At 51.5% G+C, this 21,284-nt stretch overlaps 1 protein-coding gene across 2 annotated transcripts in view; it reads right to left on the bottom strand.

Annotated features, from left to right (window-relative positions):
• crim1 (cysteine rich transmembrane BMP regulator 1 (chordin-like)) overlaps window positions 1-21,284 on the bottom strand; it is a 294,476-nt gene that overhangs the window by 100,962 nt on the left and 172,230 nt on the right. Inside the window, exon 6 of one of the 2 annotated variants that reach the window (XM_072512397.1) lies at window positions 12,007-12,189. The exons of the other annotated variant lie outside the window; for it this stretch is intronic. Within the exon in view, the coding sequence (XP_072368498.1) occupies window positions 12,007-12,189 (183 nt within the window). The remainder of the gene's footprint in view (window positions 1-12,006; window positions 12,190-21,284) is intronic. 2 annotated transcript variants of the gene reach the window in all.

Here is a 21,284-nt window from a genome sequence, read left to right as displayed (position 1 = left end):
CTTTATAATACAGCACTGTCTACATCTCCTTTATAATACAGCACTGTCTACATCTCCTATATAATACAGCACTGTCTACATCTCCTTTATACTACAGCACTGTCTACATCTCCTATATAATACAGCACTGTCTACATCACCTTTATAATACAGCACTGTCAAGAACACCTTTATAATACAGCACTGTCTACATCTCCTTTATAATACAGCACTGTCTACATCTCCTTTATAATACAGCACTGTGTACATCTCCTGTGTAATACAACCCTGTCTACATCGCCTTTATAATACAGCACTGTCTACATCGCCTTTATAATACAGCACTGTCTACATCGCCTTTATAATACAGCACTGTCTACATCTCCTATATAATACAGCACTGTCTACATCACCTTTATAATACAGCACTGTCCAGATCACCTTTATAATACAGCACTGTCCAGATCACCTTTATAATACAGCCCTGTCTACATCTCCTTTATAATACAGCACTGTCTACATCTCCTTCATAATACAGCACTGTCTACATCACCTTTATACTACAGCACTGTCTACATCTCCTATATAATACAGCACTGTCTACATCACCTTTATAATACAGCACTGTCAAGATCACCTTTATAATACAGCACTGTCTACATCTCCTTTATAATACAGCACTGTCTACATCTCCTTTATAATACAGCACTGTCTACATCTCCTGTGTAATACAACCCTGTCTACATCGCCTTTATAATACAGCACTGTCTACATCACCTTTATAATACAGCACTGTCTACACCTCCTTTATAATACAGCACTGTCTACATCACCTTTATAATTCAGCCCTGTCTACATCGCCTTTATAATACAGCACTGTCCACAGAGGCATATACATCGCTTCCTTCATATTACAGCACTGCATATTGGAAGTGGCATATCAATGTGGGATATCAGCACTATCTTATAGAGACTGATGTGCTTGGCGCCTCCTTCATTTAACAGCACAATGTTTAAGGAGACTGGACGACAAAGTTGTTTATAGTACAGCACTGTCTACATCACCTATATAATACAGCACTGTCTACATCTCCTTTATAATACTGCACTGTCTACATCACCTTTATAATACAGCACTGTCCACAGAGGTATATACATCGCTTCCTTCATATTACAGCACTGCATATTGGAAGTAGTATGTCAATGGGGTATATCAGCACGATCTTACAGAGACTGATACGCTTGGCGCCTCCTTCATTTAAGAGCACAATATTTAAGTAGACTGGACCACAAAGTTGTTTATAGTACAGCACTGTCTACAGTGACAGGTACATCACCTCTTTTAGTGCAGTGCTGTTTCTGGCGAATAGGCTGTAATGTAAGATAATCCAATTGGTGGTTATAGAGGTATTGCACAGTGGAGTCACCTGTCTGTTTGCTTTGTACTTCAAAAAGCAGATGACTATCTCCAACATCTGGTGTGTTTGGTACGATCTTGGTGTGCTTGCTGGTGACCTCATCGAAACTTACAAAATTCGTACAGGCTTGACAGGTTAGATGTGGATTAGTTATTTCCCCTGGCTGATGAGTCTATAACCAGGGACACAGTCTCAGGATAAGTGGCTGGTCATTTAATACTGAAATGAGGAGGAATTTCTTCACTCAGTGGGTGGTGATTCTTTAGAATTCTCTACCGCAGAGGGTTGTGGAAACTCAATCATTGAGCATGTTCAAGACAGAAATGATAAGGGGCGGAATTCTCTGATAATGGGACTATGTTCCCACGTTCGCGGGAAAACGGGTGCGAATCACTCTGGACATTCCTTGAGAATGTCCAGAGTGATTCTCCACTTTGAAGAGGGCCAGCAGGGCCCCGGAGAAGTCCTCGCAGCTCCAGCTGCCGATACGGGGCCCTGCACTTACGGCCGCGGCCCCGCGCAACATGGCGGACCCACACAGCGGGCCAGCCCCGACAATATAGGCCCCCCCCAGATCGCGCACGGCCGCCGATCGGTGGCCCCCGATCTTGAGCCTGGCCATCCTGGAGCCCCCCCCCTCCCCCGTGTGACGGATGCCCTCGCCCCCCACCAGGGCGGCCGCGGGCTGAGTCCGCAGCCACCACTCCAAGCTCCTGCCGGGTGGAACCATGAGTGAACCACGCCGGCGGGAACTCGGCCAGTTGTCGGCGGAGAATTGCCGCGGGGGCCTCTTTCAATTGCCCCCGACCGGCGCCGCATTGACCGTGCGCGCGATTGGCGGCGATTCTCCGGTCCCCGGAGAATTGCGGGAAGGCGTCGGACTCAATCGTGGGTCTGACGCCCCATTCTCTGCCCCCGCACCGATCGCGTTGCGGCATAGAGGATCGGAGAATGACGGCCAAGATTTCTGGAGAGTAGTAACATCAAGCGATTTGGGGATAATGTGGGAATGTGGCACTGAGGTAGATGATTAGCCATGATCAAATTGAATGGCGGAGCAGGCTTGATGGTCTGAAAGGCGTGCTCCTATGTTCCTCTGCTGAGGCAGATCTGGGTCTGGAAGATCCTGCTGCAAATATACGACAGGGTATTGCCGACAATTAAGTTTTTGAGGAGCTGCTGACTTGGGATTTCCTCACTGTGCGTTTTCTCTCTGCCTCTAATAGACGGCTGCTTTTGAAGGAGGCTGCACCATTTTCTAACTGGTTGCATGAGGTGCAGCAGTCCTGGGCAAGCTTCTCCCAGGACCCGAAGCCGATATCGAAATCCCTGAGTGAAGACTTCGGAGCATTCTTGTCGTACTTCCTTTGACCTCCATGAGAATGCACCCCAGACTCGAGCTCACCGTAGTTTGGTAATCAAGGGCGAGATTCTCTGACCCCCCGCCCGGTCGGAGAATCGCCGGGGCTGGCGTGAATCCCGCCCCCGTTGGTTGCCGAATTCTCCACCACCGGATATTTGGCGGGGGCGGGAATCGCGCCGCGCCGGTTGGCGGGCCACCCCCTGCGATTCTCCGGCCCGGATGGGCTGATGTCCCGCCGCTAAAATGCCTGTCCCGCCGGCGTAGATTAAACCACCTACCTTACCGGCGGGACAAGGCGGCGTGGGCGGGCTCCGGGGTCCTGGGGGGGGGCGCGGGGCGATCTGGCCCCGGGGGGTGCCCCCACGGTGGCCTGGCCCGCGATCGGGGCCCACCAATCCGCGGGCGGGCCTGTGCCGTGGGGGCACTCTTTCCCTTCCGCCTTCGCCACGGTCTCCACCATGGCGGAGGCAGAAGAGACTCCCTCCACTGCACATGCGCGGGAATGCCGTCAGCGGCCGCTAATGCTCCCGCGCATGCGCCGCCCAGAGATGTCATTTCCGCGCCAGCTGGCGGGGCACCAAAGGCCTTATCCGCCAGCTGGCGGGGCGGAAATTCGTCCGGCGCTGACCTAGCCCCTTAAGGTTGGGGCTCAGCCCCCAAAGATGCGGAGCATTCCGCACCTTTGGGGCGGCGCGATGCCCGACTGATTTGCACCGTTTTGGGTGCCAGTCGGCGGACATCGCGCCGTTTCCAGAGAATTTTGCCCCAAGTGTCAGGTCTTGGATGTGACTGTCACAACATGGTGTAAATACTTGGCATACCAGCTTGGGTGAGCACCTCAGTGTCTTGTATTCTGTTCTGCCATTTGAGGCAGTGCGGAGGCTGTGAAAGTGGCTTTGCATTATTTTTACAACCAGCTGAGAAGGGGTGAACTGGCTCCCCTGTATATAACCTCCTCGGCTGGTCACAACAAGTGTTGAAGCTGCTTTTTTATTAGGATATACCTTTCCCAAATCAGAATGTATTTAACTACTTAAGCAATGAGCAATAAGGACTGTACGCAGAACAATGCTTTTCACTGTACCTCGGTACATGTGACAATAAACCTAAATCTAAATCAAACAAGGTCCTCTTGAGTCAAAGAAAGTAATAAAAATGTGACGTCAAACATTTGGCTCTCATGCACTCATTCAGGCACACACCTACACTCACTTACAACCCCCCCCCCCCCCACCCCACACACTCTCTCACCCACACCCACACCACACACACTAAGGGGAGTTACAGTCCAATTAAAAAACGGTAAAAGAATAGACGGTGAAGTGTCTTTTTGTTGTCCCTGAGGCAGAGGCTTAAACGTTGCGGGTGATAGATGTTAGCTGATTTCTTTGATGCGTTCAGATGTATAAGTTCTTGCAATTATTGTGAGATCTCAATGCACGGATAGGTTTCTGGTAGAGTAGCTTTTGCAATCGGGTGCCAAGCTCATTCCAAAAGAGAGAGAGAGGCAGGAATGGTGCAGGCTGCAAGCCTATGCCCTCTGCTGAAGATTTTCTCCACACCAGCTGTGTCACTTGCAATCTCTCTGCAGTGGCTGGGCAATTGTGCAACTCCAAGAGGTTTTGGGGGGTGTGCCTGTCTGTGGCAGCCACTGTCTCAATATCTAGTGCTTTGCATTTTTCATGCCTCCTTGCCTTGGACAGTTACGAGTTTCGATGGGTGTCTGGATTACAGGAATTGCTTCTCTCTTCACACTCCCCTGAGGGTGACCTGTTTGTTTCTCACCTGCACCGTGGAACGCGGCCTTGTATTTAAAGCACTTCGATCCGCCTTAGTTCAAGTTGCAAAATCTCCCGTCAGTTGAAAGTTTAGAAATCATGGGCTGGATTCTCTGCCGTCGGGACGCTCCGTTTTGCCGGCAGCCCGGGCGGGGGTTTCCCCGCCGGCCGTGGGGCTGCCCCACAATGGGAAAGACCAGCATGCGAAACGGACTGTGCCAGTGGGAGGGAACACGCAATTTCAAATGTAAGCAATAGCAGGTTCACAGCCAAGCTTTCAGGTGGGATTTGTATGCTGCTACCACCTATCGTTTAAATATTAAATTTTGGTTGCACTGAAAAATTGGGGCGGGGGGGGGGGGGGGGCACCACACAGAGGAGGCTGGTCTCTGGTCACCTGTCCCTCTCTCAGGAAACATTATTTGTATATAGAAGCGCTGGGAGGCCCCGTGAAATGGAACATCCGACTGTCAGCCTCTTTTTTGATGCGTGCAATGCTTCTCCAAAAGCCAGCTGCTTATATTAATTATATTCATTACTCTTTAACATTATGTCCCTGCAGTTAAGCCAGAGATTTGAAGGTGGCCATTTGTTACTGAAGAGCCACTGCCCTGCACTGCTGCTGCAGCAGGCCAAACTGCGGGTGACCCTCTGTCTTCAGCTGAACATGCCACTTCTCACACTGCTGGGTTAGGCTACATGGGAAATCAGGGAGTACTTTAAACTCTAACTGGGACTCACAGAGTCCAACCCGAGTCAGCGCCTCAGGCGAGGGAGGGGGACGGGATAAGCCAGACAATGCGGTGCATTTGAGAGTAGCAAGAAAAGCACTACAACTTCTGGACAACACCAAGACCCTTCGAAGGAACAATTTCACATTGTGCTGGGTGGTTCCACACAGGTAAAACAGACCAGGTCTGTGCACTAGATATGGGCCTCCCTTCAACCAGGCCACAGTGCGAGATCGATGATTGGAGGAAGCTGACTGCATTTATTTTTTAAAAACACTCTTTCATGGGATTTGGGTTGTTGACCAGGCTGGCCTCTATTGCCCATCTGCAATTGCCCTCGAGAAGGCGCTGGCGAGCTGCCTTCTTCAATCGCGGCAGTCCATGTGGTGTAAGTATAGCCGCCGTGCAGTTAGGGAGGGAGTTCCAGGGTTTTGACCCAGCGACAATGAAGGAACGGCGATATATTTCCATGTCAGGAGGGCGAGGGGTTTGGGAGGGAACTTGCAGGTGGTGGGGTTCCCATGCACCTGCTCCCCTTGTCTTTCTAGGCGGTAGAGGTTGTGCGTTTGGAACACAATTCACATGCAATGTATCTAGAAACCATGGGCGGGACTCTCCGTCTTGCCAGCTGGCCAATGGGGTCTCCCATTGTGGGCGGCCCCTCGCCGTCGGGGAAACCCCCAGGCCTGCTTTCCGTCAACAGAAATTGTTTACTCTTCCCTGTGAATGTGAAACTAGCTGGGAACCAGGAGCTGGTTCAGTGCGTTGAAACAGAAGCAGCCTGGTCACTCCAGCATCCCTTCAAATAAATGAAGTCCACCGGGGCAGGGAGCAGATTCCAGTTACTGCCATCTATCAGATCTGGTCCAATGCAGCCTAATGGGCTGGTTTAACAATCTCTTGTGCCTGAATAAAAAACACCAGACTGATTCCTGGGATGGCGGGACAGACGTATGAGGAGAGATTGAGTCGGTTAGGATTATATTCGCTGGAGTTCAGAAGAATGAGAGGGGAATCCCATAGAAACTATAAAATTCTCACAGAACTAGACAAGGTAATAATAATTTATAATAACGGTAGCATTGTGGTTAGCACAATTGCTTCACAGCTCCAGGATCCCAGGTTCAATTCCCGGCTTGGGTCACTGTCTGTGCGGATTCTGCACGTTCTCAAAGAACAACAAAGAACAAAGAAATGTACAGCACAGGAACAGGCCCTTCGGCCCTCCAAGCCCGTGCCGACCATACTGCCCGACTAAACTACAATCTTCTACACTTCCTGGGTCCGTATCCTTCTATTCCCATCCTATTCATATATTTGTCAAGATGCCCCTTAAATGTCCCTATCGTCCCTGCTTCCACTACCTCCTCCGGTAGTGAGTTCCAGGCACCCACTACCCTCTCCCCGTGTCTGCGTTGGTTTCCTATGGGTGCTCCGGTTTCCTCCCACAGTCCAAAGATGTGCAGGTTAGGTGGATTGGCTATGCTAAATTGCCCTTAGTGTCCAAAATTTACCTTAGTGTTGGGTGGGGTTACTGGGTTACGGGGATAGGGTGGAGGTGTAGGCTTGGGTAGGGTGCTCTTTCCAAGAGCCGGTGCAGACTCGATGGGCCGAATGGCCTCGTTCTGCACTGTAAATTCTAATTCTATGAATAATAATAATAATCGCTTATTGTCACAAGTAGGCTTCAATGAAGTTACTGTGAAAAGTCCCTCGTCGCCACATTCCGGCGCCTGTGCGGAGTGGCCGGTACGGGAATTGAACCTGCACTGCTGGCATTGTTCTGCATTGCAAGCCAGCTGTTTAGCCCACTGTGCTAAACCAGCCCCTGACGGTAGATGCAGGATGTTCCTGATAGAAGGGAGTGTCCAGAGCCGGGGTTCACAGTCTGAGGATACGGGGTAGACCATTTAGGTGGAAGATGAGGAGAAATTTCTTCACCCAGAGAGTGGTGAGCCTGTGGAATTCATAACCACAGGAAGTAGTTGAGGCCAAAACTTTGTATGCTTTCAAGAAGCAGTTAGATATAGCACTTGGGGTGAATGGGATATGGGGGGGAAAAGGGGATTAGGCTATTCAGTTGGATGATCAGCCGTGATCACAATGAATGGCGGAGCAGGCTCGAAGGGCCGAATGGCCTCCTCCTCTTTTCTGTGCTTCTAAGATAAAGCTGAGTCTGTTGCCTTTATTACCTGATGCAGATTTCATTGTAACCAGAGAGAGGGAATGGTGGCTGATTGTTTTTTGAACATAGAATGACATGTAGATTATAGAGCACAGAAATAGGCCATGCCAGTGTTTATACTCCACACGAACCACCTCCCATTCTACGTTCTTCATCTCCGGGGCAATGAAGCCCACAATAACACCCCGACTGTTTCGAAGCCGGAGTGTCTCTCAGTCGGTAGCCTCCTGGTCTCTGGATCGGAAGGACGCAGGTTCGAAAACCATTGACTTTGAAACCCCAGTGGCTGTTCTGGTAGAGCACTGCCCTCTGGTTCAGGAGGGCCGAGGTTCAAGGTGCACTGCAGGGCTTGGGCGGCATGGGGATGGTATTCATCTCGATTGATTTTGACTGTTAGGGGCTTCAGCTTAAAAGTGGTCGTCTTCGAAACAGGTCATTCTGTTTGAATCTCAGCAGTGCCTTCACATGGGCTCAATCATCTGTTTCGTGGGTACTCAAAGCAAATATAAAGAGACTTATAGTGACACTTAAAGGGTGTGATTCTCCACTCCCACGCCGGTTGGGAGAATCGCCTGGGCCGCCAAAATTTCCGGGGACGCAGGTCCGACGCCCTCCCGCGATTCTCCCAAGCGGCGGGAACAGCCCGGTCAAGGGGCGTCATTCTCCGACCCCCCGCCGGGTCGGAGAATGGCCGTTGGCCGCCGTGAATCCCGCCCCGTCCCCGCCGAAGTCTCCGGTACCGGAGATTGGGCGGGGGCGGGAATCGGGCCGCGCCGGCTGGCGGGACCCCCCGCTCGATTCTCCGGCCCGGATGGGCCGAAGTCCCACCCAGAAATTGCCTGTCCCGCCGGCGTAAATCAAAGCTGGTATTTACCGGCGGGACCAGGCGGCGTGGGCGGGCTCCGGGGTCCTGGGGGGGGGGGCCCCGGGGCGATCTGACCCCGGGGGGTGCCCCCACGGTGGCCTGGCCCGCGATCGGGGCCCACCGATCCGCAGGCGGGCCTATGCCGTGGGAGCACTCTTTCCCTTCCGCCTCCGCCACGGCCTCCACCATGGCGGAGGCGGAAGAGACTCTCCCCACTGCGCACGCGCGGGAAACTGTCGGCGGCCGCTGACACTCCCGTGCATGCGCCGCATTTCCGCGCCAGCTGGCGGGGCACCAAACGCCATTTCCGCCAGCTGGCGGGGCGGAAATCCCTCCGGCGTCGGCCTGGCCCTTCAATGTTGGGGCTCAGCCCCCAAAGATGCGGAGCATTCCGCACCTTTGGGCCGGCGCGATACCCGTCTGATTGACGCCGTTTTTGGCGCCAGTCGGCGGACATCACGCCGTTGGGGGAGAATTTCGCCCGAGTTTCGCGGGCCGGAGAATCGCAGGAGACACCGAAAATGGCGATTCTCCGGCACCCCCGCTATTCTGAGACTCGGATGGGCCAAGCGGCCAGGCCAAAACGGCGGGTTCCCCCCCGGCGGCGTCCACACCTGGTCGCTGCAGTCGTGGGCGGTGCGTGAACGCTGGGGGGGGGGGGGGGGGGGGGGGTCGAGGGGGGATCCTGCACCGGGCTTCACCTGGAATGTGGGGTGGCCCGCGATCGGTGCCCACCGATCGTCGGGCCGTCCTCTCTGAAGGAGGACCTCCTTCCTTCCGCAGCCCCGCAAGATCCGTCCCCCATCTTCTTGCGGGGCGGACTTAGAGAGGACGGCAACCACGCATGCGCGGGTTGGCGCCGGCCAACCTGCGCAAGCGCATATGACGTCCGTTATGCGGTGCCGGCCGCGTCATCTATGCGGCGCCGCTTTTACGCGGGCGACAAGGCCTGGCGCATGTAGATGACGCGGCCCCGATCCTGGCCCATTGTCAGGGCCTGAATCGGTCGGGACCGGGGCCGTTCCGCGCCGTCGTGAACCTCGACAGCGTTCACGACGGCGCGGCCACTTCGGCGTGGGAGTGGAGAATCCCGCCCTTAGTGTTGGGCGGTAGAGTTAGGAGCAGTACATTTGTAATGTTTCTCTTTGTGAATAAAACTAAAACTGGGTGATGATTGACTTCTGAGGCGAGATTCTCCAACCCCCCGCCGGGTCGGAGAATCGCCGGGGGCTGGCGTGAATCGCGCCGCTCTGGTTGGCGGGCACCCCCCCCCCCCCGTGATTCTCCGGCCCGGATGGGCCGTAGTCCTGCTGCTAGGATGCCTGTCCTACCGGTGTGGATTAAACCACCTCTCTTACCGGCGGGACAAGGCGGCGTGGGCGAACTCCGGGGTCCTGGGGGGGTCGCGGGGCAATCTGGCCCCGGGGGTTGCCCCCACGGTAGCCTGGCCCGCGATCGGGGCCCACCGATCCACGGGCAGGCCTGTGCCGTGGGGGCACTCTTTTCCTTCCGCCTTCGCCACGGTCTCCACCATGGCGGAGGCGGAAGAGACTCCTTCCACAGCGCATGCGCGGGGATGCCGTGAGCGGCCGCTAACGCTCCCGCCCCGCCCGCAGATGTCATTTCCGCGCCAGCTAGCGGGGCACCAAATGCCTTTTCCGCCAGCTGGCGGGGTGGAAATCAGTCTGGCGCGGGTCTAGTCCCTCAAGGCTGGGGCTCGGCCCCCCAAGATGCGGAGGATTGGGGCGGCGCGATGCCCGACTGATTTGTGCCGTTTTTGGCGCCGGTCGGCGGACATCGCGCAGATACCGGAGAATTTCGCCCCTGGTCTCCTCAGTCTCCAAATGGCTATAAGACGTTTAACATTAGCCGTGGCTCACAGGTGTTGCTGTCGCCTGGGTCAGAATGTTGGGGGCAAGCACGCTGGTGCAGTGGTTAGCACTGCTGCCTCACGGCATCGAGGACCCGGGTTCGATCCCGGCCCTGGGTCACTGCCTGTGTGAAGTTTGCACATTATCCCCGTGTCTGCATGGGTCTCACCCCCTCAACCTAAAGATGTGCAGGGTAGGTGGATTGGTCACGCTAAATTGCCCCTTATAAAAAAGTTGGGTGTTCACGCCCACCTCAGAGACACTGAGTAAACCTAGACTGACACTGCAGTGCTGTACTGAAGGCGTGCCGCACTGTTGGAGAAGCTGGGCGGTATTCTCTTCCCCCCCCCACGCCGCGTGGGAGAATCGCCGTGGCACCATGCGAGTCTCGCCACGCCGCCGCGACACCCGCACCGCCCCCCCCCCCCCGAAACCAGCGCCGCGGGAATCGCGCTGGGCCGCTCGGAGAATCGCCGCAAACGGCGATCGCCGATTCTCCGGCCCGAATGGGCCAAGTCGCCGGCGAAATAAATGACAGTCCCGCCGGTGCCGTTCACCCCTGGTCGCTGCCGGTAGGAACTGTGCGGGAACGCTGGGGTGGGGGCGGCCTGCGGGAGTGGGGGGAGGAGGGCTTCTTCACCGGGGGGGGGGGGGGGGGCCGGGCCTCCGATGTGGTCTGGCCCGCGATGGGGGCCACCGATCGGCGGGTCGGCCTCTCCCCCCCCCCTCCTCCCTGGCCTACCTCCTTCCACGGCCGGGCCCAGAACCCCGGCGCCATGTTGGGTCGGGGCCGGCGCGCGTAAGAAGTTCCCCACGCAGGCGCAGAAATGAGCTGCTCCAACTGCGCATGCTCAGGAACGAGCTGCCCCAACTGCGCATGCGCAGAAATGAGCTGCTCCAACTGCGCATGCACAGGAACGAGCTGCCCCAACTGCGCATGCGCAGAAATGAGTTGCCCCAACTGCGCATGCACAGGAACGAGCTGCCCCAACTGCGCATGCACAGGAACGGGCTGCCCCAACTGCGCATGCACAGGAACGAGCTGCTCCAACTGCGCATGCACAGGAACGAGCTGCCCCAACTGCGCATGCACAGGAACGAGCTGCCCCAACTGCGCATGCACAGGAACGGGCTGCCCCAACTGCGCATGCACAGGAACGAGCTGCTCCAACTGCGCATGCACAGGAACGAGCTGCCCCAACTGCGCATGCGCGGGTTGGCGCGGCGCCCATTTGGCGCTGCGTAAGGAGGCTGGAGCAGCGTGAACCGCTCCAGCGACCAGAATAGGTCGTGCCCGGGCCCTGTTCGCGCTGTCGCGAAACGCGACGGTGTTCACGACGGCGCGGGCACTTAGTCCCGGGATGCGGAGAATCCCGCCCGCTGTCTTTCGGGTGGGATGTTAGGCCCTCTCAGGTTCACAATAAAAGCTCTCACGACTTTAGGAAGAGCAGGGGAGTTCCGCCCAAAATCCTGCTCTCGAGTTACCCCTCAAGCAACCACGTTAAAAAAAGTTATCCAGTGACTATCACAGTGCTGCCTGTACATACATAGGGACATGCAAATTAGGAGTAGGCCATTCAGCCCCTCAAGCCTGCTCTGCCATTCAATAAGATGATGGTTGAACTTACTGTTGCCCTAACCCCACATTCCCACCTACCCCGATAACCTTTGATTCCCTTGCCAGTTAGAAATCTATCGACCATTGTATAAAAACATTCGATGACCCTGCCTCCACCGATGGTGAAGACAAAAATACACCCCCCTCCCCCTCATTTTCCCTTCATGCAGAGAAGGATGATAAAGCAGAAAGGTTTACCTTCACAGACTGGGCAGCACTCTCCTTCAGGCACATAGTACCTGTCACAGTGCAGCTCGCCACACTGGGCTGAGAAGCAAATGGAGACGCCCCCTTGACACCTGCAGAAGCGGCACGCATCCATCCGGAACATATTCCCGTCGTGGTATTCCACACCGTTAAATATGCAGGTGGGCTTCGTCTCTGCAAGGACAGAGCATCAAAAATGTTCCCATTAGAATTAGACCCGGTTACATCGTGGAGGTATTTCAGGGGAAGCTGGATAAACAGATAAGGGAGAAAGTAATGGGTGGAAATGTTGACGGGGTCAGATGCAGAATGGTGGGAGGAGGCCCGTGTGGAGCACAAACGCGGTACCAACATGATGGGACAAATGGCCTGTTTCCCTGCTGCAAATACTTTGTAATGCTACCAGCGGCTGTGCCCAAAATACATCCAGCTGACAACATTGATAACTGCCAATTCCTGTTATTGTTTGGAGTCTTGTTACAATTTTTCCTTCCATTCCTTCTCTTGGTACGTTTCCATTGTGACATTATCTGCTCTCTCTCTATTTCACCACCACTGCCCATTTTAGAAGAGCTAGCCCGGATTTGTTACAATTGATTATAGGTGCTCATAAAAGTTTACGGCCTGAATGTCGGCACGGCGGGGGGGGGGGGGGGGGGGGGGGGTGCTATTTACCTGGCACAGTTGAGCCAATTCATTGTCCTCTCCTTGGTTAACCCCCATGTTTCGATGGGAATCTGGTGAAAACTCTCCACTGGTTGGAGTCATACCTCCGATAGGGGAAGGTGGTTGTGCTTTTTGGAAGTCACTCATCTCAGTCCTGGGAAATTGCTGCCGGTGTTCCTCAGGGTGGCGCGGTAGCACAGTGGTTAGCACTGTGGCTTCACAGTGCTAGGATCCAGGGTTCGATTCCCAGCTTGGGTCACTGTCTGTGCAGAGTCTGCATGTTCTCCCCGTGTCTGCGAGGGTTTCCTCCGGGTGCTCCGGTTTCCTCCCACAGGTCCTGAAAGACGTGCTTGTTTGGTGAATTGGGCATTCTGAATTCTCCCTCTGTGTACCCGAACAGGCGCCGGAATGTGGCGACTCGGGGCTTTTCACAGTAACTTCATTGGAATGTTAATGTAAGCCTACTTGTGACAATAATAAAGATTATTACTGTTATAGTGTCCCAGGCCCAACCATCTTCAGCTGCTTCATCAATGACCTTTCTTCCAACATAAAAGTCAGAATTGGGGACATTCAGTGCCATTCGCGACTCCTTTGATGCTAAAGCAGTACACGTCCGCATGCCGCAAGACCTCACCAACATTAAAACCTGGGCACATAAGTGGTTTGCGATGTTCACGACACACAGGTGCCAAGCAACAAACATCCCCCATGAGAGCGAATCCAATCTTCTCCCCTCGACATTCAATGGCATTACCATCACTGAATCTCCCAGTGTCAAAATCCTGGGTCTTAACATTGACTAGACGCATCATTATAAATACTGTGGCTACATGAGCTGGCCAGGGGCTTGGAATTCTGCAGGGAGTAATTCACCTCCTGACTCCACAAAGTCTGTCTGCTATCTACAAGGCACAAGTCAGGAGTGTGTGATGGAATACTCTACATTTGCCTGGATGAGGCCAGCTCCAAGAAGCTCAATATCATCCATGACAAAGCAGCCAGCTTGATCAGCACCCCACCCACCACCTTATACACTCCCTCCACCACTGGCGCCCATTGGCAGGAGAGTGCACCATTGATAAGATGCACTGCAGCAACTCACAAATATTCCTTCAACAGCACTTTGCAAACTCACGACCTCTGCCACCTGGAAGGTCAAGGGCAGCAGAAGCCACCTGCAAGCTCCTCCCACGGCCACTCACCATCCTGACTTTGAACTATAATCGGCATTCCTTCACTGTCACTGGATCAAAACCATTTCGGACAGAGATAAGGAAACATTTCTTCACACAAAGAGTGGTGAGCCTGTGGAATTCATTACCACAGGACGTAGTTGATGCTAAAACTTTCAATATATTCAAGAGGCGGCTGGATGTAGCACTTGGGGAGAATGGGATCAAAGGCTTTGGGGAGAAAGCAGGATTAGGCTATTGAGTTGGATGATCAGCCATGATCGTGATGAATGGCGGAGCAGGCTCGGAGGGCCAAAAGGCCTCCTCCTGCTCCTATCTTCTATGTATCTATGTAAAATCCTGGAACTTGCGAACAGCACTGTAGGCATAGCTACATGCCACCACTTTTTTAACAGGACCTCAAATGCCGTCAGGGATAAAGCAGCAGCGTTTATCGCTGCAATGGGAACGTGGACTGGGGTCTGTGTCGCTGTAAATACTGCTCACGCTCATCAAGTGTCCTTCATGGGGACACCATTCATTCAAAAAAAAGAGAAATTGAAATACAGGAGAGAGAGACACACACGCAAACATGGGCACCCAGCAAGAGACGGAGAGTGAGGTCAAATAAACTGGAGGTATGGACATGGAAATAGTTAACACCGAGGGGGAGTTTATAAGTGCAGACACGGGATAAAATAATTGGGGTGTGGGGAAAGAGACAGAGATGGGGTAGACACACACATACAAAAGAAGCAGATCAAAAGAGGCCCGCGCGCGCGCACAGACACACAAAACTGGACAGAGAAGAAATGCATATTCGGAACAGTCAGAAACGTGGAAAGTGAGACATACATAGGAATTGAGAGAGAGAGCTATATATAGATATATATAGAGGTAGAGGTGTAGAAAAATGGATGGACATGTACACATGTAGACAGAACATGGGAGAAACACAGAAAGAAATTAAGTCAGTGACAGGCGGAAAGTTGGAGGAACAGAGAGAGAGTGTTTACTCCGGCAATTTATGCTTGGTTTATCGGAATTCAACTGAAATTTCTTCTCCCCAGGCAGTTAGCTACTGCAGAACTGAGTCAACAATCATTACTCCTGTTGAAAATACTGTAATGGACTCTGTGTTACAAAAAAGACAAAACAAACCAGAAGGGAGTCCTCCAGCCCTAAAAAAAAAACATTATTCAGTCTGTCTCATACTCTTATTTCAATGATTGCTGCAACTAAAATCCTTTCAACTTTCTGCGGGAACTGCTGCTTCACCTGAGGCTATACCAGTGACATCTCATTGATGCTAACAGGAGGGACGGCGATTGTGTTGCCAATGTTCTCTGCCAGATGTGGGTGCATGGATCCCAAGTACCTATGATATTAGGCAATTATTCGGAATGGTAGCGCTGAAAAGCAGTTCGCTTCAAAGCACTTTTGTATAAGAGAGCGTTGGGATCTTTAGCTTTGGGGGTAAGTTGCACAGTAAGCAATGAATCAAATGATGGAAGAAAGTGGAGAACTCCTTGCCTTGGAAAAAAAAACGACAGCTGACTAAGAAAAGGATGAAATTGGAGGAGGCAGGGGAAAGCTCGAAGTCCCTCTGCTATTCATCCATGTGAAGCATCATAGGCCCTGCCTTCAACTCACGTCCAAGGATGTTTACTTTCAAGAGCACTGGGAGCACTATAATGGTTAGCTCCATTGGGTAGGTGATTGGGTTTGATTCAGAATGACACCAACAGCATGGCTTTGATTCCTGATCCAGCTGATTTGGGATTTGCCTCCTTGCCCCGCCTCACTATGGGAGACGATGGCAACCCACTGCTGACGAAAACGGTCAAGGAAACAGCTCAGGGCGAGAATGAGTCTACGGCAAGCCTTTGGGCAGAGCGCAGCTACCATACCAGGATTATGTTATTTGACAGTGTTCTCTTGCTGCAGGGAGGGCGGGGGGCAAGAGGGAGGTTCTGGGTTCAAGTCCCATTCCAGAGGCCTGAGGACAGAATCAAGTGTGACACTCTGGTGCAGTACCCAGGGTGTGTTACACTGTGAGATTTGCTGTCCTCTGGATAAAACATTAAACCTGTCCTGTCTGGTCGTAAAATATCCCAGGGCACGATTCTGAAAAGGAGCAAGGGACTTCTATCCAGGTTCTTGGCCGATATTTATTCTTCAACCAACCTCACAAAAAGCCGATTACCTGGTCGTTATCGCATTGCAGTTTGTGGGAGCTTGCGGTGTTCAAATTGGTTGCCGTGTTTCCCACATTAATATGGTGACTGCACTTTAAAAGTGCTTTGTCGGCTGTAAAGACTGTGGGACAGGCCTGGGGTCGTGAGAGTAGCTACACAAATGCAAGTCTGCCTTTTGTTTGAATACGTTTGCAAGAAGCAGGAAACTGAGTGACAGAGTCATAATCCCAAGGCAGCGGCAGCACGGTGGCACAGTCGTTAGCACTGCTGCCCCACGACGCTGAGGTCCCAGGTTCGATCCCGGCCTTGAGTCACTATCTGTGTGGAGTTTGCACATTCTCCCCGTGTTTGTGTGGGTTTCACCCCCACAACCCAAACATGAGCAGGGTAGGTGGATTGGCCACGCTAAATTGCCCCTTAATTGGAAAAATGAATTGGGTACTTTAAATTTATAAAAATTAAACAAAAAAAAAAAAAAATAATCCCAAGGTAGGCAAAGAGCAATCTTAGGTGATTTAACAAATGCCCTATCACAGGTTTACCCCCTTGATGTGACAGACAGCAAAGAAAATAGAACACAACATGAAGAGATATTAAAAAACAAATTACGTGGCAGGAAGGGAATGCACATCTGCTAACTACTGGCAATACATGTCCCTTCTGAAGCATGTTTTTATAGAATTAACCATGATTAGGAGTCTGCTTTCAGTAGGCATCAAGGAAAACCAAGCCGTGATCTCACATGGCAGCACTTCTGACATGGCGACATGGGTTGCTGTCTTCTAAATTGAGAATTTTAAATGTACTGGGACAGAGCCAGCGCTCTGCTATCTATTCTTGTTTCGTGGGGTACCATTAGCGGCGACTTTCACTAACATGCCGCCACACACATTTGGAATGGCTCCAAGGATCACATGTTGAAAGACAAGTATGAGCAGGAGAAATTGTGTTAGAAACGTGGCTCTCAGTCCTGCTTAGTGAAGCATTTAGTAAAGCTTTGAAGCTGAACAACATCCCTAGCTGCCCAGAAAACACCCTTGCTTTTTTCTTTTGGGGGGGGTGGGGGTGTGGTGGTCGAGCATGTTGACGTAAACACAGTCTGACTGATGATGGCTGTCTTAACAGTCCGCTGGTAGAGCAGGAACTCCCTTCTCGGAAACCCGAGCTTGAACTCTCGTCTCACTGCACCTTGGGGACTCTGAGAGGATGAACTTCCTCAGACTTGACCTGTTGTCCATCAATCCCTTTGGCGGGTCTAACAATGGCATGCTTCGGTACGCCAGAATAGGGAGGTCATCAGGGACACGTGAATGTAAGATGGGAAGGAGGAGCAGACTACAAGGCAGAAAGGGGATAAGATTGTTATGCCCCCCACCTCCCTTCCCATCTTGCTTATTTCCCACTAACCTCAAAGCCCCTGCAGCAGAGCAGTTAATCAACTTGCACCCAAGCCTCTGTCAGGGCCACTCTTAGCCAGCCACACAGGGACACTTAATGGTGTGATTCTATCCTTTGGGGAGGCACCTGACCTCAGCTAACAATCCCACTGCAGGTGAGATGAGCTACACGGCAGAATGGGAGGGTAGGGTGTGGGACAATCAGACCATTCTGTGGCCTCGCACCAAGGATCTTGGCAGATATTCTGCAATATGTACATTAACTGAAACAAAACAGAAAAGCACTGGCAATGATTTACTTATATCATGAAACCATAAAGCACACAATGAGGCCATTCAGCCCACCTGCCTGTGCTGGCTCTCTGAAAGAACTATCCAATTATTTCCACTCCCCTGCTTCTCCCCTGTGGCCTTGCAAGTGTTTTTTTCTCTTTTCAATGATCTATCCAATTTCTGTTTGAAAGTTACGATTCAATCTGCTACCATAATCCATCCCGGCAGGGCATTCCAGATCATAACTCGCTGTGTGTAAGATATTTCAGCTCAACTCCCCCCTGTTTCTATTGCCAATTATTTTCAACCTGTGACCTCGGGTTCCTCAGCCTCCTGCCAGGGGAAACATTTCCCCCCCATCTGTCCCATCACAACCTGCCATAATTTTGAACACCTCTTTCGAATCTCCCCTTTTCTGCTCTTAGGACCACAATCCCAGCAGCTTCACTGTACTGCAATGCAAGCTCCCAAGTGCTTTGCGAGGTAGGGTGGATGGAAGTGGGTGGGTGGGTAACTGGAGCAAGGATGGATAGAAGCACAAAGGATGCGTTCAGACAGGAGGCTGGACATGTAAACCGGCCCTTTTAAGGTGATTCTTGAAGATGGGGGGGCGATGAGGTACCATGGTAGGATTTGGTGAGTCAAGAGAGCAATGTCATATTGCTAAAGGCCCTGGTATTGATAACAGAGCATAGCAATGTGCGGCAGTGGTGGAGAGTTACATAGTTAATCGCTCAGAAGAGCTAGATTGCAGAGCCGGAGGTGGCTTCAGGGGTTGCCTCGATGCAGGAATATTCACCAAAGGAATGCTTCAAGCAATTTCAATGCTTCATTGAGAATAGGATCATGAGAATAGTGTGGGCCACTAAGCTCCCCCGAGCAGTAACCCGCGGCCCGAAGGCTTCGCGCGGCACATCTGCGTTCTGAGTGTGGCCCACGAGACATTTTGCTGACCCCTGCCCATGCGCGGGGTTGCAACATTCCGCTAATTACTGTCTGCGTTGATGGGCAGCACGGTGGGGCAGTGGCTAGTGCTGCTGCCTCGCGGCGCCGAGGACAGCCGGTTCGATCCCGACCCCGGGTCACTGTCCGTGTGGGGTTTGCACACCCTTCCCGTGTCAGCGTGGGTCTCACCCCCACAACCCAAAAAGGTGCGCAGGGTAGGTGAATTGGTCATGCTAAATTGCCCTCTAATTGGAAAAAATTTATATGAAGAAAAAGATTACTGTCCGTGTAGTTTTTTTCCTATTGGTAAGTGATTCGTACGCAAAGCAAGGGGAAGTGAAGAGAGATTGGTGCTGATTGTCCACAACATTGACTGCGAGAGCCTCTGCGTCCAAAGTGTAAATATTTGTTTTTACCATTTGAAGTTGACGACACGTTTTATTAATATATAAATTATTAAGCATTTTTTAAAAGCTCATTATGAAATGCCTGCCGTGTATCTATTGTATTTAATCTTACTCATAGGGTCATGGATAGTGAACAAGCCCGATGTTAATCTTGCAGCCCACTGAGATGAAGGGCAGCCGCTCATGCCGCCTACTCACTAGTCCAGGTTGCCATTCAATGAGATCGTAGGTGTTTTATATCTTAATTTTCTTTACCTGCCTTCGTTACATATCCTTTGCTAACCTTATCCATCAAAGATCTATTGACCTCAGATTTAATAGCGTTAATTAAATCAGCATCTGCTGTTTTCAACCCTGTGTGTGGGGAAAGCATTTTCTAACTTCTGTCCTAATGAGACAGACTCTTGATTTTAAGTTCCCCATCAGTGGAATGAAGTCTCTCTCTACCTCTCATCTATTGATTTGTAAAGAAAACCCTCAAACTGTCAATCAAATCACTCCAAAACCCCTCTGTTGCAGGGGATACAAGACTTATTTACGCACTCTCCTACAATCTAATCCTTGGAGCCATGGCAACATTCTGGTGAATCTGGCCAGCTTCCAAGGTCTACATATATCCTTTCCAAGGTGCAGTGCGCTGAACTATACACACTTCACTAATCTGTGCTCATCTTCAAACAATTCCTACTGTTACTTCTAATTTGTGCTCAGAACATTGCTCCAGAGATCAAGCTTCCCGACACTCCTATTGATGCTGGACCTTTACAAAGGAACTCTATCCCAACATAAAGCACCACTAATCATTGCTCCATGTCACGATTCGATCGGACACATTTTAGCCTTTGGATCCAATTACTGATGGGTATATGCGTTTTTGCACAGAGAGTTATTAATCGCCCTCCTCTTTTATGCCTCATAATATTCCGGTTAGTGGAAATGTTCTTTTTTTTCATGAATTATGGCCATTCCTTGCCTATTGATCACCCCATTCAATTAGCCTTTGCGCTGCTACATGGCAGATTTATCAATTCACACTTAGTGTTTTACTACTTGCCTGCACCCTCAACACCACTTGATGATTTTACGCATGCCAGTTTTGGGCTGCCTATCCATTCATTTTTCTTTTGTTGATTTGCAACATTTAGTTTCACGTATTCCCCGCATTATTCAGCCACCCTTCGCTGCGAGGCTCTGCAATCCTTCTGGATAGAGGAGCTCGCCCGTGCGAGCTCTGGATGGAAGAAGCTCTGGTTTTGTTTTTTTGTCTGGTGTGCTACTTCCTGAAAATTCCACACCCGTGAGTATTTCCTCCTGACTGCTGACACCAGGGGTTCAGGAAGCCTGCGCGCACCCACTCAAAAACAAAATGCTGACCCTTCGTGACCCCCTCCGAGTAGTGCGCTGTTGGGTTAGGAATGTGTTGCCTTCTAGAGTAAACACACTCACACGTGTATCGTCCCCCCCCCCCCCCCCCCCCCCCCCGGATAGGGTATTGCACAGAGTCTGTACCTCGGCTTCCTTTGAGAATTGAACTGGAAGGGCACTGTATCAATAATGTGGAAGCACTCGTGTTCTTTTACAGTCAACAATGCGTCACAGAAGCAGTTCACAGTCTGGATGAACATTGAATTGGAACGGGAAACCCCACTGCACATGAACAAAAGATAAGGAGGGAAGACTAAAGAAAAGTGAGAAGCACAAAAGTGCAAATCGCAAAATGTTCCAAATGGGGCAGAGACGGGAAATGTCAACAGCCAGAATCATGTCCTCTACCGTTGCCTTTCCATAAATTATATTCTTTTTCGACATGAGAAAAAGGATTTTCTTGAATATGAACAGCAGAATTTCAATGCAAGTCTTCTTTAGCTGGATTCCGGGAACAAAGTATTATGTAGTCCCACAACTCTGCTTGCAGCCGGGGGGGGGGGGGGGGGGGGGGGAAATCAAAACTTGACTTTGCTACTGTCACTAGCTCAGTGGCAATTGATGCCTTTTGCAATAAAGAACGGTTCAATGAAGAGTTTTCTTTCAAAAGCAGGCTTCTTACATCAATTTGTAGATAGGCTGTATTGTTTGAACGGAAATTGGGTGGGTTGCAATCTGAAATTTAAACGCCATCGGTGTTTCTTTTCTCGTTTTCTTTGAGCACTTTTGCTTATTCGTTCAGGGGTTAAAAAAAGGTTGTCTGACTGCGAGTCAAAGCTCATC

This window comes from Scyliorhinus torazame, chromosome 1 (assembly GCF_047496885.1).
Source record: "Scyliorhinus torazame isolate Kashiwa2021f chromosome 1, sScyTor2.1, whole genome shotgun sequence".
Classification (NCBI taxonomy): Eukaryota; Metazoa; Chordata; class Chondrichthyes; order Carcharhiniformes; family Scyliorhinidae; genus Scyliorhinus; species Scyliorhinus torazame.
The sequence above is the reverse complement of the archived record's forward strand: the minus strand, read 5'-3'. Positions and strand labels throughout refer to the sequence as shown.